Raw genomic sequence first — 25,854 nt, forward strand, 5'->3', positions numbered from 1 at the left:
TGCACATCTGCCTTTGATACTGACGTTCTGAACCCCATGTACATACAGTCCCTGCTACTACTATCTGAACCCCATGTACATACAGTACAGTCCCTGCTACTACTATCTGAACCCCATGTACATACAGTACAGTCCCTGCTACTACTATGTGAACCCCATGTACATACAGTACAGTCCCTGCTACTACTATCTGAACCCCATGTACATACAGTACAGTCCCTGCTACTACTATGTGAACCCCATGTACATACAGTACAGTCCCTGCTACTACTATCTGAACCCCATGTACATACAGTACAGTCCCTGCTACTACTATCTGAACCCCATGTACATACAGTCCCTGCTACTACTATGTGAACCCCATGTACATACAGTACAGTCCCTGCTACTACTATGTGAACCCCATGTACATACAGTACAGTCCCTGCTACTACTATCTGAACCCCATGTACATACAGTACAGTCCCTGCTACTACTATCGTTGCAGTTGGGCAGAAACCTCTTATCTCCATCTTTTTATGTTTATTTTTTCTTCTTTTTTCCATATATTAACAGCAGCGTCACCCAAAAGCATGAAAAGTAGCAGATCCACAAGCTCCAAGCGCAACACGAAGCGACACGTTTCGAGTTTGTGGATCTGCTACTGCTGAAGCATTCGAATTTGCTTTTGAATAAAGCTCCTTTGAATTCAAATTGAATTGCTGAAAAGTAACAGTTTTTCTTTTTTGTTATTTAACGCGCTAATTCTTCCTACAAGAGTGTCAAGCAAAATGAGTGAAAATTGACGATCTATAAGCTCACAATGCATCACATCGCGACACATTGTGAGCTTGTAGATCTGCTATCTGTTTTAGACATACCGGTACAAGGTTTCCACCCAACAGCAAACATTTTTCGAAATAATAATTAGTGTCTCTCCTATATTTCCTTTCTCTCCTGCTATCAGTCTACCTTTATATATCCCCTCTCTTCTCGCGTAAAAAATACAAAATGATAGAATTTCACCCAATTATAAACCTGTGATGTGACAACAAAGTTGATTCTGATTCGTGATTCTAAGACTTCTAAGAAAAACTAAACGTTTTATTGTTCTTCGATGTACCAGATGGATGTCAAAACATCCTTTCGTCTTTCAACTGTACCATCACATTTTCAACCATTTTCAACATTTCTTTTTTTTTACTGTTAAGATCCCACAGTGCCAGAGTAGACCAATATGTTAAAGTGAAGACAGTCCCCAAATGCCATAAAAAAAAAGTAGAACAAAAGTTATTTTTTCCAAAACCAGGAACATTTCCCAGACAGAATCAGTGCCAGAGAAGAGGCAGAGAGCAGCCCAGTGTACCTGTTCTCCCTCGGTGAAGACCCTGCGTCCGGAGCTCCAGGTGATGCTGGGCGTGGGGTCTCCCGAAGCCTCGCACGTCAGGGTCACCTGCTCCTCCAGCTCCGACGCCGTCTGGTTGTTCAGGTACGTGATCTTGGGTTGAACTGGACACAACAAAGCAACGTGTTATCGTCGCCTTCGAACCCGGAAACCTCTTAACTCCATATTCAAACTTGTGTTTTTTTTTGCGACCAAAGGTCGCATAAACCCTGAAAAACCTCGTTGCTTGTCTGTCTGTACAGGAAGTGGTGTCAGTGTGATGTCACGTGTTTTTCAGTACAGGAAGTGATGTCATTGTGATGTCACGTGTTTTTCAGTACAGGAAGTGATGTCACGTGACATCACTTTTATGCCCATATATGAGTCATTCTGTACCACATCACTGTGACTCACTGTCACTCTGTGCCACATCACTGCTCTGAAGTTGATTGCATGGCAAAGAGAAAGTTGATCACAGTGATGTGGTACAGAATGACTCATATATGGGCATAAAAGGAATGTCACGTGACATTGTACAGAAAATGTAGGCCGAAAATGAGAATGTTAGGGTACCCCCTTATGCCCATATATGGAGATCCACAGGCATCAAACCAAGGCCCTACGTTTCATGCCTATATATGGAGATTCCTATATTGTCAATATTAAGGACATTATTAAGGATATTATGTTATCAATATTAAGGACATATGGGAATACTCATATTTGGTAATGTCCATATATGGGCATGTTTTTTTGACATAACATAACTGTCATGAAGGGGTCTCCATATATGAGTAACTGGTCCCATATACATCACTGGCCAGATGGCCAAGAATTGGCGCGACCTTGCCCAATATTAAGGACATTATTAAGGAGCTACGAGATTTCTCAGGGTATAAAAAGAAAACAACCTTTTATGCCCATACATGGAGATTTCTGATGTCATAAATCCCAGGCCGAAAATGAGAATGTTAGGGTACCCCCTTATGCCCATATATGGAGATCGACAGGCATCAAACCAAGGCCCTAACTCGAGATTCCTATATTGTCAATATTAAGGACATTATTAAGGATATTATGTTATCAATATTAAGGACATAGGAATGCCCATATTTGGTAATGTCCATATATGGGCATGTTTTGACATAACATAACTATCATGAAGGGGTCTCCATATATGAGTAACTGGTCCCATATATACATCACTGGCCAGATGGCCAAGAATTGGCATGACCTCGCCCTTTAGGGCGAGGTCGCATGTCACCCTGAGGTCGCAAGTCACCCTGAGGTGTCTTACTAGTTGTTATCTAACTATTAATTTAGCGAATGTCGTCTGACCGTCTGTCTGCATGCTGACATCACTGATACTACACAGTGTCGCCACCATGGTAACAGCCGTATGCTGAAACAATGCCCAACTGACATCACTGACTGACATCACTACAGTGACCACATTTGGAGATGACATCACAGACTGGCCTGGACACAAACCACCATATATGGGCATAAAAGAGAGCCAGACAGAAGACGGATACAACGGGTATTGCAAACTGGACATCGATGGTGACTATTCTGCCGAACGGGCAGCGGTCTGGGTTCTCCAACATTACTTCTAAGACTCCTACATTCTATCCCTCAAACCGTATACTAGGGCATTCACGAATAGTGATTTTTAGTATTCGAATTGTTTGACCTCAAAGTATTCGAATAGTCGAATATTCTACAGGACTGACCAAACTGTCAAATATAAGTAAGCAAGAGGTGAACATTGTGAAAATAGCCGATCTACATTCTCACAACGCCTCGCAGCTATTTTCACAATATTTATCTGTGGAACCGAGTCACATTAATACCTACAATTCCAAGTGCTTGTCAGGGTGGGGGTCCCCAGTTCAAATATGTTCATTTTGGGGGTCACGGCCTAAAAAGATTTGAGAAGCCCTGGTATAGAGCATTAACAAATTCATCCACCAGGGGCATTGCCAACTCATTCTTTTGACTTCCTATGTTGCCAAGTTTTATAAACTATATATTTTTTAAAGAGAAAACACTAAAAAAAGAAAAATAAGAGAATATTCGACTTCGGTGAACAATGTCGAATAGTGACTTTGATATTCGAATATCCGAATATTCGAATAATTGGTGAATGCCCTACGGTATACTGTGCACACCCCCGTGCACAGGACTAGTTATATTTTGTAAATTAATGGCCTACTTGATCATACAACAGTGTCACACAAAAGCATCAAAAGTAGAAGATCTACAAGCTCGAAACGTTTAGAGCTTGTAGATCTGCTATTTTCGCTATTCCTGAACGGGAATCCTGAAAACAGTTTTGGACATTATGAGGTTTCCACCCGACAGAGACGGTATATAATCATGTTATTTTTCATTATCGTTATTTCCCTGTTGTTGAACATACGGTATTTGTATTATAATGCTGTTGCAATGCAGGGACGTGCTGGCCATTGGGAAAAGCGGGACAACTCCCGAACGGCCGGTTCATTCCTGGCCGGTACAGGCCGGCCATTAGGAAAAAATTAAAAATAAAATGTCGGCCTTCATTCCATTTTGGGGGCTGGGCGGCCAACAAAGTAAATCCTCACTGTCGGGCAGAAACCTTGTATATCCAAGTTTCAAATTCTTAAATTTTTTCGCAAAGCAAAGCCATGCTTCATCATACAAGGCCGTCGCACAAAAGTAGTGAAAACAGCAGATCTACAAGCACACAACGCCTTGCGGTGCGAGGCGTTGTGTGCTTGTAGATCGGCTGTTTTCACTAGTTTAAATCATTTTTAAAATGATAAAGACAAAACAAACGGTTTTGGACATACAAGGTTTCCACCCGACAACGACGAAATATAAAAAATGGCCTCTCCAACTCTTTTTCCCGGGCTGAATCAGGGGCCCAGCATGTCCCTGTTGCAATGTCTGATGTAACAATAATCATCATCATTTGTCTTGTTACAGTACTTACAATGGCTACCACATGTTGTTTGTTTGTAAGAAACTGGGATCTCAACACCAATTATCATTTGTTTGTGATGCTAGTCGATGTCAATGGGGTCAGGCAAAGAAAAATAAATCTTACCAAACAAAGTGACACGTTGTGAACTTGCAGATTGGCTATTTGTGCTACTTATCGTACAATGAAGAAGGATAAAGGGCTAGTTAAAAAAACTGCATACTTAACCCATTCAGAACGGGTACACTATATTGTGTATCATTATTTTATGCTTTAACTATTGAAAAATAGCAGATATACAAGCTCACAGCGCGGCACCGAGTGCCGCGCTGCGAGCTTGTAGATCTGCTATTTTTGAAAAATTGTGAAAATTAGATTTTTGACCCGATTACATAAGTGTCTTTTGAATCCTTCTAGGATTTTTTGAAAAACCGATGTTTGTATGTCAACAATCTGGCCAGCCATCGTCAAAGAAAAGGTCCTTTTCACTTAACTGGAGCTCAGTTAGTCTGTTCTTGAGAGACTACTATGTCAGTGGTTCTCAAACCTTTTCATGTGAAGGACCCCCAAAATGATATTTATTTGGCCACGGACCATATTTCAAAATATCTAGTTCCAGGGACCACCCAGAAGCAAAATTTGAGTTACAAACGTTCGCTTTGAAAATACATATATATTCAAAGATTTGCACACATTTTCACGACTTTAAAAAAAAAATCAGATCTACAAGCTTGCAGCGCGGCACTCGGTGCCGCGCTGTGAGCTTGTATATCTGCTATTTTTCACTGGTTAAAGCATTCAATAATTTTAGGCCTAAATGGGTTAAAGATTCTGTTTAAAACTTCAATGCCCAGCGGCATTGCATAACCTTGTGCTCAACCATTTACACCAGTGGTTCCCAAACTTTAACCTTGTGCTCAACCATTTACACCAGTGGTTCCCAAACATAACCTTGTGCTCAACCATTTACACCAGTGGTTCCCAAACATAACCTTGTGCTCAACCATTTACACCAGTGGTTCCCAAACATAACCTTGTGCTCAACCATTTACAGCAGTGGTTCCCAAACTTTTTAGCTTGTGACCCAAAAGAGAAAATAGATATTTGCCCGGGACCCAAACTAGTGACAAAAGCAGATCTTCGTGCCGCGTTGTGAGCTTGTAGATCTATTTTCACTACTTCTTAATTATCATTTTCTTACATTTATGGAATCTCTTAGATGTATTTGTTTGTTTAGTTTCAAAATGTGTGGAAATGGGGAAAATGTTTTGAAATATATATATTAGATATGGGAAAAGAAAATGGTATTTTTACTCGAGGCATGACCCATAAAAATTAGTTTTTGACCCACAAATGGGTCCTCCTGACCCACTGTTTGGGAAGCTATTATTCCAAACGTAGGAGACGGTGGGGGAAGGAGTGCTTCTTTTCCGTTCACCAGCGTCGGCTACTCGCCAGTGTCAGGGCTACTGAGGTTAGGGTTAGGTTTAGGCATAGTTTTACTGAGGTTAGGGTTAGGGTTTGGGTTAGGTTTAGGCTTAGAGGTTAACATTCACACCCGCGCGGTCCAAGTGACCACAGCTGAGCGCTCCAGACCTCCGCTCCAGCCAATCACAAGCCGCACCTTCTAATTTATGCGACACCGTCTCCTACGTTTTGGAATAATCGCATTTGGGAAACAGTGATTTAGAGAAGGTGCAGTGCAAGTATTCAGAACACGTCCATAACCTTAGGTAAAAGGCTCAACAACAACGCCACAAAATAAACACACAACCTTCTCTCCTGGTGGCTAAACAACAGTAATGGAATATAGCAGGGGTCTTCAATGTTTTCAGGCCAAGGACCCCTTAGTTGAGAGAGAGATGAAGCAGGGACCCCCACAACCTTTTCATAGATTCCATAGCGTTTCATTGTTGGACAGCACAATCATCAGTGTATTTTGGATTCATGTCAATTTGTGTTTTCAGATACATATTTAACCACTTGAACCGCCAATACTTAACTTGACATTTCACTCTGTACTTAGTCTGCTCTTTTTCCCCCCTACACCAAACGTCTTTGCCGAAAATAGCCGATCTACAAGCTCACAACGGCTCACAACGGCTCGCAGCGCGAGGCGTTGTGAGCTTGTAGATCTGCTATTTTTGGCTAAAGTTCCCAGAATAATGGACGCTAGGATTCAAGTGGTTAAAATAAAAAAGGAGAAAAAAGTTTCTAACACACAAAGATGTGGAGGACCCCCTGTAGTAACGCTGAGGACCCCCTGTAGTAACTCTGAGGACCCCCTGTAGTAACGCTGAGGACCCCCTGTAGTAACTCTGAGGACCCCCTGTAGTAACTCTGAGGACCCCCTGTAGTAACTCTGAGGACCCCCTTGTTGAAGACCCTTGGAATAACAGAGTCAATCCTCTTTCTTACCGAACACATTGAGGCTGACTTCCCCGGCCTTCTCGCCGGCCTTGTTCTTGGCGATGCAGTTGTACTCGCCCTCGTCCACCTTCCTGACGTCCTTTATGATCAGCTCCGAGCCGTCTTCGTTCAGGCTGTACTTGTCGTCCGTCTCAAGGACCACGTTGTTGCTGTGAGGGTGGGGTGGGGGGAGGAGGAGGTCACAAAGAGGGGTCAGACCACCAGTAATTTGTGTACACACATCTCAAGGGGGTCCGGGGCGGAATCGATTTCTCCACACAACTGACAATTATCTCTTCGGGAGAGGGAGAGAATGGCCGGAAGAGTAACCCCTTAACTCATCTGATGCCCACGAGGTGTCAACGCGTCAATCTCTTTGATGTCTACGTGTGCCCATCAACGCGTTCGACGTGTCATACAGTGAACTATACTGTACTGTAGCACCCTGTACTGTACTGCCGCGGTGACGAAACAAACTCCATTTCCCAAAATGCAGCGTGGGATCACGTGACCGGGAAGTGCTGTCTCGCTAATAGACATGCATGCAAAGCTGCTGCACAAACATGCATTTTTCTCCTAATCCAGGTTTTAAATCACTTTCATGTTCAAAACGCAGCCTTTTCTACCGGCCGTCACACAAACGCTGTGGCGCAGGATTGTTAAAAACCGGTCCTGACTGAAAGAAAAGATTTTCACGAAAAAAACAGGACATGCTTGGATTACATTTACTCTGATTACTTTTTCTGCCAGGACCTCGAAGATAGGCAAAATGGCGGGTTGCCATGGGCACCAGCAGGAAATTAACCCTTGCATTCATCGTGGGCATCCAATGTGTTAAAGGACAACTTTGTTTTTTTTACATATTTTAGATTGTAATTAGACAAAAGAAAAGATGAGTGTTAAAAATGTTTTAATTTACTTCTTTCTTTAGTTTTAGCGATTTTAATGACTGATTTCAGTGGTTGGGGGCAGGCATGCAAGTGGCAAAATATGTCTTTTTATACACAATAAGCTGGTGATTTCTTTATTACTATTTACGCCAGCCCCCATAAGTCACATCCGCCCATGAAGGATTGTGGTGCATCTTGGGAATGGGCTTATTGTGTCTAAAAATACATATTTAGACACTTGCATGCATGCCCCCAACCACTGAAATGAATGTCATTAAAACTAAAACGATAGAAAGAAGTAAATGAAAACATTTTAACACAATTTTTTTTTCTTTTCTCTAATTACAATCTAATAAGATATGAGCCCTTGTTATAAAACACTAAGTTGTCCTTTAAAACCCACTATTTTGTACTCTATTAACACATTTTGCTGGGGACCCCCTGGAACGCCCTGAAGGACCCTCCTGGACCACTTTGAGAACCAATGTAGTAAACTAATACTAGAAGTTTGTCATCTAGAGATCGCTTAGCAAGTTTGACTTTGGATATAGCCAAAATGTCATGTGAAGTTTGACCAATCCTCAAGCTTGCATACGGGCATATCAGACAGACAGACAGACATTTGGTGGATTGAATAATAGTTTACTTTTATTAATCCGCTCTTTAGTTTTTCCTTCAACACCCTGTCTTCACCAAAAACAGCTCATCTACAAAGCACCGTGTGAGGTTGTAGATCGGCTATTTGCGGCGGATGTTTCCCCCCAGAATAGGTGATGCTAGGGTTCAAGCGGTTAAGAAAGTGCGACATTGGGAATTCCAAAGCACAACCGAATGTACACATTTCAAATCGTCTTTCTGTTTGCGCTCCGTGCATCTGTCATTACAAAGATTTGATTACGACGAACGCGTTGGCCACTCGTCCGAGACAGTTTGCCCTCTTGGCTCCCAAGTTGTGGAATAAACTCCCTGTCGCACTTAGAACAACGGACTCACTCGCTACCTTTCGCCGTGGACTGAAGACTCACCTTTTCAGACTCCACCTAAACCCTTAGCACTACAGTAAAATCAATGACCATACATGAAGCTAGTTAACATTTGTTTGTTAGGTTTCTTTAGAACTTGATTATATTGTGTTTTTCTCTAGATAGATATCCATTTACATTGTTATATTGCTGTTAATGTACTGACCTATTATCTTGTTTATTATTGTGATGTTGTATCTGCTTATTGTAAGTCGCTTTGGATTAAAAGCGTCTGCTAAATGCCTAAACTGTAAACTAAACTGTAAACTGTTGTCAGTTAAGCGTACACGTGATGATTCTCAAACTGAAGGGCACGTTAAGGATTATCTGTCTTTGACCTCACTGTCAGGGCCGGCTGGCCCCAGAATGATGAATAATAGATGCCTTTGGATCGGCGACCGTTTGACAAAATAAAATCAGACGCGTGGCGCGGTAGTGGGAAAGGTACTACCATTTTTTTTTTTTACTTAACCCTTTTAGTGCCTATCCCGAACATGTTCGGGATATTCGGGATCAAAAACAATTTTTTATTTGCTATTTTACTTACCCCGAGCTGCTTGGAGCAACGTGGGTGGTCCCGGCTCGCTCAGCGCTCACCAACGAGAGACGCTAGATGCTCCGACGATTTATTCCATTGAAAATGGTTTAAAATAAAGTTTAGACCCCCCCCAATGTTCACCAAATGTTCATTGTAGGCGGCGCGATGTATTCCAGGGTGCCTATCCCGAACATGTCCGGGATATTTAATAATAAAATGAATTATTTTATCGGAGGCCTCAACGAAGCCCCGGTCTAGACGTCCATCCTTGGCCGGGACTTAGACTCGGCCATCCACGGGCCGTATTCGTGCTAAAGGCCGAATCGCGCCGCCCACTCCAATAATAAATCACATCTTTAGACAGGATTTTCTCCGGATTGTGTCCCCAGAATAGCTTTAGATCGGGCTTCTAAATGGGTTAGCATTTTGGCTACGTGTCAGCTAGCTTCCTCCTCTAGACACCCATAGGATTGACCGGAGTGAAAACACAAGCCAGTTGGGAGAGGGTCGACGAAAGCTATAAAGAAGGTCAATGGAGAAATTTCTGGCACTCTAGCACCCCTTGTGGCCGGATGGCACTGTATGAGTTAAGTAAAAGTTTCAATACTGCATTGTAGAAGTACTCGGTTACAAGTAGAAGTCCAGAATTCAAAATTGACTTGAGCAAAAGTACAAAAGTATTGGCATCAAAATGTACTTAAAGTACTAAACGTAAAAGTACAAAATGTTTGAAAATAGATCGGCTATGTTCAAATAGCCACAGTATAAAATAGGGATAAAGTGTTTTTTGTATATTTTAACATATTATAATGTATATCAGCAAAGTAACTAGTAACTATAGTTTTCAAATCACTGTAGTGGAGTAAAAGTACAACATTTGGATTCCAGATGTAGTGGAGTAGAAGTAAAAGTATTGGAATTTGGAAATACTCAAGTAAAGTACAAATACCGGTACCTCAAAACTGTACTTAAGTACAGTACTTAAAGGTGTACTGTCACCTAAAGGTGTACTGTGACTTTAAAAAGTCATCTTAAAATATGAGTTAATATATATATATATTTTTTTTAATGTAATTGTGGGAATGCGCAATTATAAGCCAATCAAATTAATTGACTGTACTTAGACTACTTACTGTACTGGTCAGCTGTTGTTGGGGGGCGAGGGGCAGATTACACTGTGACATGAGTTTGAGACTATTTCAGAGCGTTTTCAGTGAGACCACGTGACCTACTGTATCATACTATTATAATTTCGGGGCGTGTCAGCGGGCCTTTAAGTAAAAGTACTTTACACCACTGGGCGTGGGGCCTTGTAAAAGAAAAGCAGAGCCAGCCCCCCCCCCCCCCCCGCTGCTCTCTCCCATTCCCTCGCCCATCTGTCTCGACTCTCGGCGCCTCCTGCGTTTCAGGTCTGAACAAACGCACCTCTGGGCGTTCGTCCACTACCACCACCACCACCACCACCCTCACAGGGCATCAACCCTCCGCCACGCTGAAAAGACAGCTGTGGCCAGTCATCAAACACCTCAGCGGCCTTATAATCACTTTAATGTCAGCAGCGATTCTCATTAGTATTCCTAAGCGGAGCGAGCGCGTCCTCCGGCATGAGGGTGTTTTCGGCGGCTGTCTGACAACAGGAGAGTGATACGTGTAAAGATTGAGCAGAGTCATTTATGAGCTGTCTTTTTTTTTCTTTTTTTACACCGATTTACAAGCGTTGTGGGCTTGTGGAACTATTTCTGCATGCAACACCGGTAGTATAAAGTACTAAATCAGGTGTTAATTATTCAGGAAAGCATGCCCGCTACCCAGAGGCCATTTTCCCTTGGCCAAGGGCAGCAATGGGATTCCCCTTTTGTACAATCGATAGAGCGGGGTTCATATCGAAGTACAGTAGATGGTAAGGGGGCAAAGTCGTTAAGAGACCTCAGATTGCAACAAAGTATCCACTATCCACCCTAATTGGCAAAACACTAAGATGTTATTGAGAATAATATTATGGATACAAAAAAAGAATAGGAACTTAAAGAATACCATGTTACAGTAGTTCCATTGATCCAAGCCGGATCACTATCGATTGATTGATTGATTGATTGATTGATTGATTGATCGTTAAAATAAACACGCTCACGCTAAGAATGCAGGCGGAGCCCACCCATGTGACCACTTGAGTGAAGTGCTCTCATTTGAGGTTTTCAAGCAGGACCCTGATCCAGAAAAAAGGGTTGCGGGACCCGCTGATAATATATGTGGTTCTCAACCTCTTCAGGCCGCGCCCCCACAAAACAATCTAAACAATCCCTGACAAGGACAGTGGATTGTGGGAGTCGAGGCATTACATTTAGCTTGACTCGGTTCCACTGATAAATATTGTGAAAATAGCTAATCTACTAGATCTTTCTCAAATTGATTTGGCCTATAGTCATGTTTCCATAAACGTATTCGAATATAGGAAGCGGATTATCAGACATGCGCATTAACACATGGGATGCTAAGGTTTCTAAGATTTCCAGCTGTTGCTGCTGCCGCCGTTCACTCATGATTTATTTTGAAGAGCCTCGGAAGCTTTGTGCGTGTGCATGTCCGCTGACGATTGAGGAAGAAAATCCATTTGTTTACAAACGCTCGCGAAACTAAAATCCAAACCGTGGCCGACCATCGCGGTAAAGTGTTGCCGTGAAAACAATCAGATCTCTGCTTCCCTGGCGTTCTTTTCACCTCATTCATAGATAAAGCCCTTTTTATGTTTCAGGCTAGAATGGAAATCAATGCAACCAGCTCGTGCCATTTTCTCTCTCTCTCTGAGCTACGGGGTGACATATGGACTAGGGTCATTCACAGGGCACGCAGCTGCACGCAGAGCTGTACCAGTTAACGCCTTGTTGTCTCGTTCAGGAACGAGACAACTCCTTTTGGCAGGGTGACCCCTAGTGGCCTTAACTCGTTACTGAAAGAGTTTGGCACCCAAGTTGTTAAGAGAAAGTGAATTTAGCCTGTTTCCATTTGCGGGTGTCATTTGAATTAGTGTAGCGCTCCCTACCTCCTTGCCCCCACCGTTGTGCTTATAGGGTCCTTGGGAAACGCCAGGTCGCAGAAGAGCGACACAAACACAACACATAAACAGAGACTGAACATAATACTGAGACAGTTTGTTATAAGTTTAGCTTGAACAAATCTTCGTTCTAAGTTCTGTCGGAGGTTGTCTTTGCACAACAGTCTGTAAAGAGCTACAGCTGAGCTGGCACGTTGTGAAAACGGGAGGAATTTGCACACGGAGTTCAGACGGTTTGTTTTGTGGGCTAATGCTAATACAATGGACCAGAACGTCATCATTTATTCGCATTTATTGGCTGACCCGTTTCCATTCCCTAATGCACATTTAGTTTATTTGATAAAGCCTTAAAATCCACCTCCTCCAAGCGGATAAAGGTTTTTGCGGATAATGAAAGTTTATTCGAATTTTGAAGTGTTTCCATAAAAAGACTTTTGCGCGAAACCCTTAATGCGCATTAACAGGCTTTATGGAAACGCAACTAATGTTTGACCAGTTTTGGAGCAGTGCCTCAGCACTCCAATGCTTGACTGAGTGTGTGGGTATGTCCCTATGTCCCTATTAAAACAAGCGGCCACCAAAGGTACCGCTGTTGAATGTATGTGACCATGGGTTCAGGGATAGGGTTAGGGTTAAGGTTAGGGTTCTACCTACCGGGCCCAGGTGACCATGGGTTCAGACAGAGAGAGGTTCTACCTACCGGGCCCAGGTGACCATGGGTTCAGGGAAGCCATCTGCATCGCAGGCCAACAAGGCTGTGCTGCCGATGTCGGCCGTGGCGTTGACCTCCGACTGCCTGGTGCGGATGCTGGGCAGCACTGGAACCACCAGAGACACATGGTTAGGACATGACTAACTACTGGAACCACCAGAGACACATGGTTAGGACATGACTAACTACTGGAACCACCAGAGACACATGGTTAGGACATGACTAACTACTGGAACCACCAGAGACACATGGTTAGGACCAGTGGTGGGGAAATGTACTCACAATCTTTTCCAATACTGCAGTGTAGAAATACACTAAATAGTTTCAAGTTAAAGTCCGGAATAGGCTATATGCACAGCAGCCATATTGGTGAGAAGTTGGGACTCTTCTTCTCACTTCCTTCAAAGGTGTTACCAAAGATAGAAGGCTCTGTTCCATTTCATGTAGGGTTATTTCAAGGACCCCCATTCCATGGTTCCATTTGGTTCCTCTCAGAGTTTGATTCCATTTGGTACACTCCCTTGAGGGGAAACATGAAGGTCCCTGGACCACACTTTGAGACCCACCGGTGTAGCAGAGTGTTTCCAGTGAGCCAAACATGAACAATATCAGCACCCTGAAGCCCCTATCAGAGTCCAGGGTGAAGAGCTATTCACTTCACCGCGGTGTAGTTTTCTAACTATCACCTAAAAATACATAACAAAGCCTAGGTGATAGCTAGGAAACTACAACGTGGTGAAGTGAAAAGCTCTTCACCCTGGACTCTGATAGAGGCTTGACTCTGTTTGACCAGAATAGAACAGAACCTTCATTAGTATTATTGGTAACACCTGTGAAGGAAGTGAGAAAAGACACAACTTCTCTCCAAAATGGCTGCTGTGCCTAGCCTTTTCAAAATTGACTTGAGTATAAAGTACAAAAGGATTGATATCAAAATGTACTTAAAAGTACCAAAAGTAGAAAGTACTCGTTTTCAACATTTTCAAATGTATAAAATGTATTAAAAAAAGATTTAGAAAATGGAAGATCTACATTAAGCTTCAAATAATTATAGTCGACTAATAAGTAAAATATTTGTCTCTGAGAGTGGAGTCAAAAGTCAAAGTAGAGTAAAAGTACTGAAAACTGGAAACACTTACAACTTGTACTTACTACCTACAAATTGTACAATAATTTTCAAATAGCTGATGATGTGTCTGGTTTAAGTGCCTAAACACCCTCAATGACCTCTGGGGGTCCCCGGACTCCTGTTTGAGAAACCACTTACACACAGTAAGTACAGAAAGCTTCTGTCCTCCCTTTCGCTTTAGATTGCATTCCAATATGCAGCGAGAGCGCTGGTCTCTGACTTAACCGTCAAAGACCTGGAACGCGCCCGAGTCGCGTTAGATTTTAACCACTTTAACCATTATTTTGTGCTTTAACTATTGAAAAATAGCAGATATACAAGCTCACAGCGCGGCACCGAGTGCCACGCTGCGAGCCTGTAGATCTGCTATTTTTGAAAAATCGTGAAAATGTGTGCAAGTCTTCGAATATTTTTGACTCGATCTTTGAACTTCTAAAATCCTTCCTCTAAATCAGCTGTTCTCAAACTTTTTCATGTCAAGGACCCCCAAAATTACATGTAGACCCCCATCTGAAAATGTGTTGTTCCAGGGACCCCCCCCAGAAGCAGAGATTTGATTTACAAAAGTTTGCTTTGAAAAACGTGTATTGAAAAATGTGCACTCATTTTCACGATTTTTCAAAAATAGCAGATCTACAAGCTCGCTTGTAGATCTGCTATTTTTCAATAGTTAAAACATTAAATAATCCTAAGCCTAAATGCCTTAAAACCCATTTAGGCCTAGAATTATTGAATGCTTTAACCAGTGAAAAATAGCAGATATACAAGCTCACAGCGCGGCACCGAGTGCCGCGCTGCGAGCTTGTAGATCTGCTATTTTTGAAAACGTTGTGAAAATGTGTGCAAATCGTTGAATATATGTATTTTAAAAGCGAGATCGTTTGTAACTCAAATTTTGCTTCTGGGTGGTCCCTGGAACTAAATATTTTGAGATGCGGGTCCGTGGCCAAATAAATATCATTTTGGAGGTCCTTGACATGAAAAGGTTTGAGAACCACTGACACAGTAGTCTCTCAAGAACAGACTAACTGAGCTCCAGTTAAGTGAAAAGGACCTTTTCTTTGACGATGGCTGGCCAGATTGTTGACATACAAACGTCGGTTTTTCAAAAAATCTTAGAAGGATTCAAAAGACACTAATAGAATCGGGTCAACATTCTAATTTTCACGATTTTTCAAAAATAGCAGATCTACAAGCTCGCAGCGCGGCACTCGGTGCCGCGCTGTGAGCTTGTAGATCTGCTATTTTTCAATAGTTAAAGCATAAAATAATGATACACAATAATGTGTACCCCGTTCTGAATGGGTTAAAGAGGGCGCATCAGGCCAGAGTTACGGGAGAGACGGGGAATAAAAGAGATGCAGGCAGCCACTCACCGTTAACGATGACCTTGATATCTTTCAAATCGATTTCCCCCCGGGGAATGATGCGCGCCTCGCAGGTGTACATCCCCTCGTCTGTCTTCTTGATGCCGCGGATCTGCAGGTGGTTGTTGGGCATGATGCTAAACCGGACTGAAATGAGAAAAGGCCAAGACACACAACAACCCTCGGTCAGAATAAAAAAAGCTCAAAACACTAGACAAGAGAAGAGAATTTAAATTGCTCATTTTGGGCCCTCGCGTTGGGGCGGCTTTGAGTTGAACGCTGAATACTTGATGTCTAGAGATGTGTTTGCCCCGCCGCTTGGAAACCGTGCCAAGTCATACAATATATATATATATATAAAAAATAAAATAGAGCGTGCTATTCGTGGCAAGTGGGGCAGGGGAGGGGGGGGGGGGGGGAAAGAAACCCTCAAAAGGACGGTCATGTTCTACTTGAGATCTTGGATAGAACTATATGACACCACAACATGCTGCCGTCTTCAAAAGCTCTGCCATATGTCTACAGTGTTCAGTTAATAACAGAGATGGGGACTCGAGTTGAAGACTCGGACTCGAGTCGCACTCGAGTCGCATTTTTTCAGACTCCGGACTCGACTCGGACTCGCCCCTCAAAGACTCGAGACTCGACTCGAGCTCAAAAGACTTGTGAATAATGTATATTTCATGCATTAATGATTGTAAAGCCTGACAAATATCGTCCTTTCCTTTTCTTTCCTTTTTTTTTTTTATCTATAATTTTTATCCCACGATTTTGTAACCCATTTTTTTCACCCAGTGCCAATTGCCTATGTAATCCCGGGCTCTGCTCTCCCTCTGCCGCGCCTGGGGAGACAACGGACTGACCTCATGCTTCCTTCTATGCATGAGGAGTCCAAGTTGCTTCTTTTCACCTGACAGGGGGGAGCTTCCTCGGTTGGACGTAGCGCGTGGAAGGAACACGTTATTCCAACCAGTTCCTTTCCCTTCCATCAGGCTGGCCAGGGGGAGGCATTATAGAGACCAGGATTACTGCATGTTTTTCTGAGGGTATCAACCCTAGGAAATACGGGGAGAACATGCAAACTCCACACAGAAAGGTCCTATCGCCAAACCCATTGTTTCTTTTCCTCTCTGGTGTGCGCTGTGCGCGACCTCAGTCTCACCAATGGCGCGGCAGGCACAACAGCTGCTGCCGTGTAGCATTTTGGCATAATATTTAAATATTAAAACAGTGAAATAAAACAAATTATGTTTGGCTCAACATCAGCTATTTAACTTCAGTTAACTTGGCATTTGTTCAATAATTTGATAAGATGATAGGATTATCCGTGAGAGAACGTTTTTGTAACGTCTGCTTTCTTTTTCTCTCCAGCGCACCCAGCCTCCTCTTAACAATTTTGCTGCCATTTTAAACATAGCTCTAGTAAGCAGCTGCCAAATTGTCCTTACCTTTTAACGTGGGCACGCGCACGCATCGTGCACAATCTGTGCGCGACTCATCTAGTAGACTGTAGACTCGGTGACAAGCTTTCGAAAAAAAAAAACCCCATTGAAATAGACATATCCGTTGCCACGCTGTATTCCTGCTTATCCGCCAGTGTTTACATGAAAAAGCATTGAAAAAAGCCAACTGTGCGCTATGGTAACAAGTGGACACGTTCGCGCACAAAACGCACGATATGTGCGGGGATCATAATCCAGGCGTGTAGAGACTGGATCAAAGTTTCCAAACGCAAAAATCCGATTGAAAAACGAGTGTTCCATCGCCGAGTAGCTTTCTCCTCTGTTACACTGTAAACCAATGGAGGCGGGACTATGGCCCAGGCTCAGACAGGATACGGAAAGCTAGATCCGGTCCAGACCGGAAATGACCGGATACAGTTAGGGGGGCAGGCCTAAAGAGCCAGAATCAGCGAAAATTTGCGATAATACTTTTAATCCTTTCATAATGATTAAAGCTAATTAAACTTCCGGGTTCGACGGGCATGGCACCGCGGTACAGCGGGAAATCTACGGTTTCTACGGGCATCACCCAGAATGAGTTAACAAGCCACGCACAAACCATTTACATAAATATTAAAACGGCGAAATCAAACTAATATATTTGGCTCAGCATCCGCTATCTAACGTCAGTTAAATTGCCATTTGTTTAATATTTTGATAAGATGGTAGAATTGAGTGAAGGTATTTCAAACATGGCTAGGCTACTAAATACCTCATTATACCTCATAAATACCTCATTAACACCACACAACTTATTGTTCAAAAAGGTACATAAATAGCCACCATGCCCACGTAATGTTACAGTGCTACAGGATTATTTGGTTATCAAAATTGCTTAGTTTTTGTAGCCTATATGCCTACTCTGTCACACGTCATGGTTATGTTTCAACAATAACAGATCTGTTAGCTATAGACGCGGCCATGGCACAGTGCATTGTGAGCTTGTATCTCTGCTTTGTTGGCTAGGAGACGCACACTTGTTATGCGTCGTAACAAGCCTTCTATGTAGTTGGTTTGCGATATAGTTGTAGCTCTGTTTTGGACCATTGCACGAAGATGGATAATGAAAAAGGTTCACTTTTTGAACGGGGACATATTGGACATACAGTATGCGTTACTCCTGGAAATGGAACCATTAGAAGAATGGTGGAACTTTAAGCCAACGTGAGTACATTGTGCCCTTCCTGAAATTGTCTATTTAAAGCCATAATGCAAGGCTACTTACTGTTTGATTGTGACTGTGGGGTGGGGGTGTCCGTGGTTGTTTTTGAGCGTTTGCTGGAGAGACACCACTGACAGCAGTGCGCACTTGATTTGATTTATACCCAAACACGTTGATATGTCAATATTCCTTAATAAAACATGTAGGCTAACCTCGCAGCCACTGCCAGTAGCCTTGGTAGGGTCAGGCTGCGCTTATTAAGATAAGAGGAAAAGTGGCAAGGCTAAATTAATAAATAATTACATTGATTTAAAACTTTTTTTTTAATGAGACTCTAGACTCGACTCGGACTCGTAGCTAAATACTCGAGACTCAACTCGGACTCGCCCCTCAAAGACTCGAGACCCTCAGACTTGAGCTCTTAAGACTCGTAAACATCTCTGGTTAATAATACGGCATCTGAACATCGGCTATTTCAAATAGCCTAGGTATAAAATTAACGTATATTTTATAATATAATCATTTATACCTGCAAAGTAACTAGTAACTAAAGTTTTCAAATAATTGTAGTGGAGTAAAAGTACAACATTTGCCTCTGAGATGTAGTGGAGTAAAGTAAAAGTACTGAAAACTGGAAATACTCAAGTAAAGTACAAATACCTCAAAACTGTACTTAAGTACATTACTTAAATACATCTACTTAGTTACTTCACTCCACTGCTGAACACCAGTCAGACGTGTCAAGCAGCAATGTTCACAGATAGCTTACAGTGCTACAATGAATGACAGATTAAGGTTATACGCAAAAAAAAAGAAAAAAAAGAAAACACAACGCTGCTATTTTCTTTAGGCGTTAACCTATTTTAAGAATAGCAAGATGATGATGATGATGATGATGGCTGTGAAAGCCTCCTGTGAAGTACCTTGTGCGATTAATTGTCACTCAAACAATTGTGATTATCAATTTAATTGTGTTTTTGTCGTTGACAATTACATTTCTGTTTGGCTTGTAGGCTTTGAAGTTGCACATGTCAGATATGACACATAACCTAAATATACAAAGAAATGACTGACATATTTGACAACTTTATACTTAAAAAAGAACATTGATAGTGGAAATAGCAGATCTACAAGCTCACAACATGATGACGATTATGACAAAATAATTGCGATTATGTCAAATAATTGCGATTAGACGATTATGTAATAATTGTGACAGGCCAATGTATGAAAGCACCTTTGTAACCTTACTCCGTCACTGGCATCACTCACTCCCTCTCCCTCTCCCTCTTCTCCCTCCTCTCCTCTCCCAAATCAAATCAGATTTGGACTGACCTCGGTCATGTCCATATTTAGGCATAATCCTCCCTCCCACCCGCCAAAGACAGACACACACACACACAGAACTTGAACTTGATATAAATAAATCTGATAGCAAAAACACACAAAAAACGGCATCGCACATCAAGCGTGACACTCTCTTGAACCATATGAATCAAGCGTGACACTCTTTTGAACCATATGAATCAAGCCTGACACTCTTTTGAACCATATGAGATGAGATTGTTTTCTCTTCTATTGAAATGCTACTGTCTGTATTTGAGTTTGTTCTTAAAACAGACAGCGTGTTATTTTAAGTCTAGTTTTATTTATACATTGCACTCTACTTGTGATCTGTTTTAACCTTGTATTTCGCCTTGCCTTCTGTGGTGTCTTGTTTGGTTACATGTCAGCAGAGGTGGAAAAAGTACTCACATTCTTTGCTTAAGTAACAGTATCAATACTGCAATCTCGAAATACTCTGTTAGGGTGCCCTCACACCAAAATACCTAGAGTGGAATCCGCCAATGCATTTCAATGAGAATGGAGTGTTTTTTGCCAGTAGAGGATTTCTGCAAAAAAAACGCTCCAATCTCATTGAAATGCATTGGCGGATTCCACTCTAGGTATTTTGGTGTGTGGGCACCCTTAGGGTGCCCTCAAACCAAAATACCTATGAGAATGGAATCCACGTTCCGCCAATGCATTTCAATGAGAGTGAAGCGGTTTCATGGCAGCAGAGGATTTCTTAAAAAAACGCTCCCTTATCATTGAAATGCATTGGTGGAACACGGATTCCACTCTCATAGGTATTTTGGTGTGAGGGCACCCTTACAAGTAAAAGTCAGGAATTTGAAATGTACTTGAGTAAAAGTATGAAAGTGTTGCCATCAAAATGTACTTCAAGTACCAAAAGTAAAAGTACAATATTTGGATCCGAGATGTAGTGGAGTAGAGGTAAAAGTATTGGAAATTGGAAATACTCAAGTAAAGTACAAATACCTCAAAATGTTACTTAATTCGTTACTTTGGGAAACACTGCTTCACACCACTGTCTCAAATAAACAAATAAAGTCAAAATAAGCATTACGCTTCAGTAGCCAGTCCTTTGTGAAGGGGAGAAAAAAAAAAAAAAACAAGGCAGCTGCAGCTGTAAAGTGAAGTCCAGAAATGTATAATGCGCCGGTGGTGATATGATAAGGTTAACTGCCTGCACTGTGGAAAATTACATAAGCAGCCCGGGCCCTTCTCAGTGTCGGTTACAATTAGTGGTTTTTCCAGTTGAAAAACACATTCCCTGTCCGGACTCCAAGAAAAAGGAGGCAGAGCTACACCATATTTGCTGCGGTGACTCCGGTTCTCTCCAGTGGTCACCCAAGGGAGGGGTTCTTTAAGCCGTTTAGTCCGGGAATGCATTATGTGCGCGTTATTTTATGCTTTAACTTTTGAAAAATATCAGATCTACACAGCACGGTGCCGCGCTGCGAGCTTGTAGATCTGATATTTTTGAAAAATCGTGAAAACTTGTGCAAGTCTTTGAATATTTTTGGCCCGATTCTATAAATGCCTTCTAAATGCTTCTTCTAAATCAGTGGTTCTCAAACTTTTTCATGTCAAGGACTTCCAATCTTTGAATATTTTGACCCGATTGTCTTCTAAGGGTTAAAAAAAAAAAAGAAAAAAAAGAAAACATGTTTCTATGTCAGTGGTGCTCAAACTTTTTCATGTCAAGGACCCCCAAAATGATATGTATTTGGCCACGGACCCCCATCTCAAAATATTTAGTTCCAGGGACCCCCACAGAAGCAAAATTCGAGTTACCAAAGTTTGCTTTAAAAATACATATAATCAAAGATTTGCACAACCTTTCACGACTTTTCAAAAATAGCAGATCTACAAGCTCGCAGCGCGGCACTCGGTGCCGCGCTGTGAGCTTGTAGATCTGCTATTTTTCAATAGCTAAAGCATGAAATAACTCCGGGGTCGAAATGGGTTAAGGTTAAAATAGTCCACGGTCCAAGCGGGGGAAGAAAAAGAAAAAGCTCCCGCTTGTCTTGGTCGCGCTGCAGTTGAGCGCTCTCAGGACACCATCTTTGTAGAGGTGATATATAGCCGGTTGTTTATCGCTATGGAGCTTCCTGCTGGTACCTCCTCCATAATAAGTGAGACCTTATCAGAGGTGGAAAAGGTACTAACATATGACTTACTTGAGTAAAAGTATCAATAGTGCAATATAGAAATGCTTCTGTTACAAATAAGTCTTGAATTCAACATTTACTATGAGTAAAATTACAAAAGTATTGGTATTAAAGAGGTGCCATAGTTTTGTACTTTTTCTGTTTTTCATGTGTCTAGGAGGTTGACAGTACTTCATTAGACCCCCTGGTGTGGTTGTTATGAGCAATTATGTATTCCCATTGTATTTGTTTTTTTCCCTGGAGGCTGCCACCTTGTGGATCAAAAGTGCTGGTCCAAAAACACAGATAAAATTACATCATAGAATCAACCCCTCCCCTAATTACCATTCACCCAACATTGTGGGTGTGGCTAACTTCAGCTGGGTCACCACCCACCATGACAACCAGGCATACTTAATGAACTGGTGGGTGTGGCCACATAAAAACATAATTTTAACTCTTTCTGTACACTTTTTTGGAAAAGATCTTCCTCCTAGTATAATCATAATAGTTGATAATCATGTTTTAGAGGGGGAAACAATCATGGCACCCCATCTTTAAAATTTACTTAAAGTAGCAAAAGTAAAAAGTACTCGAAATAGCCTACATTATATATCAAACTATTCATTTACCGAATGTGTGTCCGCCATCTGTCCGCCGTCTAACTACAGTACTCTGACGTCATAGTACTGACGTCACTCACTGGCCTGGACTTGGAACACCCAACACAGAACACCATATATGGTATGGGCATAAACGGGCAGGCCCGGATTTATATGACATGAGGCCCCTGGGCAAGGGGAAATAAAGAGGCCCTCGTGCGCGCGCAAAAATTCCACCTCCGGTCCACCTGACCACACTGTGACCTCACCTTCGGACCGGCCCGTGCATAATCTGACTGTGTATCCTCATTGGCTCATTGGAAGGGTCTAAAGCGGATACAGAATTGGAGTTTGCGTGCATGTGTGTAGCCTATGTGTGTGGAAAGTACCGGATACATAGAGTGGGGGGCTTTAGACTGCACTAAGCTTTCAGAGCAGCTACATGCAGTGCGGCCAGCAGAGCAGAAGCTCTCAATAATAAAACAAAATGTACTGTAACGCCTCCCTCTCCATAGACTTCCATGTAATTCATAGTGCACGGATCATGCACGCCCATGCCTAGATCATGCACCACGTGTGTCCACACTGTTCACAGCTTTCAAACAAAAAAATCCGAATGGAAATCCGTTCAGGCATTCATGAGCTAGCAGCCATTATGTTTTCTTGAAATGTAAACAAACATGGCTGCCATGTTTGTTGGTATGGGGGTTAAACATGGAATTTCGCGATTGCGATCATGCCTACTACATTTTTTGGGGTCCAAAAAATATTTTTTGAAAATTTTTTTTTTTTTTTTGAGGCCCCCCTCCCCTGAGGCCCCTGGGCTCGTGCCCACCCTAGCCCAATGGTAAGTCCGGCCCTGTAAACGGGTGAAACAGTGCCCAAAAGTCTGTCATCGCTGATACCGCCGCCTGTACTGCGCATGTGTCGCCACCATGGTAACAGCCGCATGCTGAAACAATGCCCAAAGTTGGAGATGACTGACATCACTGATACGTCACATACCGTATACTGTGCACACCCCCCGGGCAAGGAGTAGTAGGGCTGAAGTGGTTAATGTATGTTTTGTGATAATAATAATCTAAATCTACTAGTAACTAAAGTGTGGAGTAGAAAAAAGCATTGGAAATTGGAAAAGTACAAATACAAACACCTCAAAGTTGTACTTAAGAAAATCTATTTAGTTATTTTCCAACACTGAGACCTTATGCGTGATTTATGATCTCGGCATACCAACAGCGTTTTGGGAGCGGCCGAAAATAGCCGACCTACAAGCTCACACAACGCGCCGCCTCCGTGTTTCCGCCACACGCGGGGTATGGGTCATACGGCTGAAGCTTTAAAAACCACCGCATGAATACCTCACATGATTGGCTGCGCTCCCAGCTGGTGGGGAATGGGCGGGAGGGGAAAGTCCACATGAAAGGCAGGGTTTGGCAGCAAGGTGAAAGCTTACAGCAGGGGACGTACGCCGGGTGATAAGATCACAGGATGTGCTCGGCAGCCGGAGGTAATAAGCAGTGGTGGAAGAAGTACTCACAATCTTTACTTAAAGGTGATACACCATGCATTTAAAAAGTATTTATGTCATATTGTTTATGTCCCAAAAACGTTTTTCAAAAGGTTTGAGGCTAAATTACCACTCCTGAATAGAGAGCCTCTCTCATTTTTGAATGGCTCTCAGAGCATTTCAGCTGCAGTACCACCTTTGGCCTGAACTGCGCCACCCCCCCCCCCCAAAAATCCTTTTGATTTTTTTTTTTTTTTTTTGAAAAATTTTTTTTTTGAAAAAAAAAAATGTTTTTGATTTTTTTTTGTGATGACGTCACAATCGGCAGATGACGTCACAATCGGCAGCAAATCTGGACAGCCTGTTTTGAGAACCCGTGGGATACTTTTAACCTTCACCTTCTCAAAACCAGAGAAAGACACAACGGTCAGAAATGGGACTTTGTGAGGATAGAAGGTGCTAGTGGGACCCCAAAAAAAGGTTTTAAAATAGGAAAAGTGAAATTTCATGGTGTATCACCTTTAAAGGGGGACTAGGCAAGTCTGTGTGTGTATACAAACACATCCCCCCCTCCCCCTCCCCTCTATGACAGGCATCATACAGGTAGTTGTCTTTGATGCTTTCATTGATTAGAGAGATAGATCACTAACGAGCACTTGACACTTTTGTGGCCCAATCACTTACTTCATTACACAACCCTTTTGAAGTTCAAAGGGAGCAATTAAGAGCCCCCCCTGACTAAAACATCCCTCCATGGGATGAATGTCAACAAAATAATTGTAGTGGGTTAAAGGTAAAATATTTGCCTCTGAGATTGGGGAAAACAATGAGGGAAAAAAATTGTCCAGTAAAGTGAAAAAGAAAAATCCTCAATCAAAATTGTACATAAGTACAGTAAATGTGAGTAAATGTACTTAGCTACCTTACACCACTGGTAATATCACAGAACCCCATGCATGTCGAGGTGCACTTGCGCCGTACGTTGCTGTTAGTCAGGGACGTGCAGAGAATGTAAGAGAGGCAGGGGCTGACCTTTCTTAACTCACTGAATGCCACCCTTTATTAAAAATCTACAAAACTGGTGCCAGCCATTTTGTTTATTTTTACCTTTTTATGGGGGCCAAAATCATATGTTGTACTTAAATTACATATATAAATCTATGCTTCTATCGAAAGCCACACTACCCCTCTTACAAAGGAAAAAATATATATTTATATATACTAGTCCTTACCCGTTCAAAGATATGAGCTCCGAAATTATGTGCAGTGTGTGGGTTATGGGGTGTGCACTGTGCACACAGTATATGAGGGATGGAAAGTAACTTTAACTGGTGCTTGCATGATAATATGTAGGAGCATCAATGTAAGAAATACCCGTTTCGTTTAATGGCTACAGAGATACTGTGTACCGATGGATTGGACAACATCTGTAACCCCCCCCCCCCCCCCCCCCCCGCCTACACACACACACACACACACACACACACACACACACACACACACACACACACACACACACACACACAGAGCTGGTTAAACATTTTGCCTCATGCTAGATGCAGAATAGATATGCCTCATGCTAGATGCAGAATAGATAGTAGATACACCATAAAAATGCTAATATGCAGCATATGATTTGTGAAAGTGACAAACGGGCTTCACAGTTATGTTAGGTGTGTTCATATGCTAATGGTGATGCGATTTCAGATCAATTGCTCCAGCCACTGAGGAGAAACGCTGTGACAGACACTCAGACAGACAGACAGACAGACAGACACTCACTCAGACAGACATTCGGAAAATTATAGTATATATATATATATATATATATATATATATATCAGTGGCGAATTTTCAGGACCTTCAAGGTATTCAGAGAAGCCCCAGGGATCCTCAGAAGAAAGAAAAAAATATTTTTAATAATAACTTTTTTAATTACTTTTATTTTTTATTTTTTTATTTAAATTAATTAAAATTGTTTGTGTTGGTAATCTGTTAAACTGCACTGTTTCGCTCGCCATACTCATTGTAGTTGTTTCTGCCCCGAGTTCTGTGCGTTGGGAGTGTTTTTGTGCTGGGGAAAATAACAGCCAATCAGAGATTGTTTCTACTGAGTCACTGGGCAGAATAGCCT

The 25,854-nt window shown here is 42.2% G+C and overlaps 1 protein-coding gene across 1 annotated transcript in view; it reads right to left on the reverse strand.

Moving 5' to 3' along the window:
• Nucleotides 1-25,854, reverse strand: part of ncam1a (neural cell adhesion molecule 1a) — a gene marked incomplete at both ends in the record, with an annotated part of 537,183 nt that overhangs the window by 108,770 nt on the left and 402,559 nt on the right. The window contains 4 exons of the mRNA XM_080748824.1: nt 1,346-1,488; nt 6,747-6,907; nt 12,940-13,057; nt 15,457-15,594. Of these exons, the coding sequence (XP_080604950.1) occupies nt 1,346-1,488; nt 6,747-6,907; nt 12,940-13,057; nt 15,457-15,594 (560 nt within the window). The remainder of the gene's footprint in view (nt 1-1,345; nt 1,489-6,746; nt 6,908-12,939; nt 13,058-15,456; nt 15,595-25,854) is intronic.

The sequence above is a fragment of the Nannobrachium achirus genome (genome assembly GCF_963921795.1).
Source record: "Nannobrachium achirus genome assembly, chromosome: 19".
NCBI classification, from domain to species: Eukaryota; Metazoa; Chordata; class Actinopteri; order Myctophiformes; family Myctophidae; genus Nannobrachium; species Nannobrachium achirus.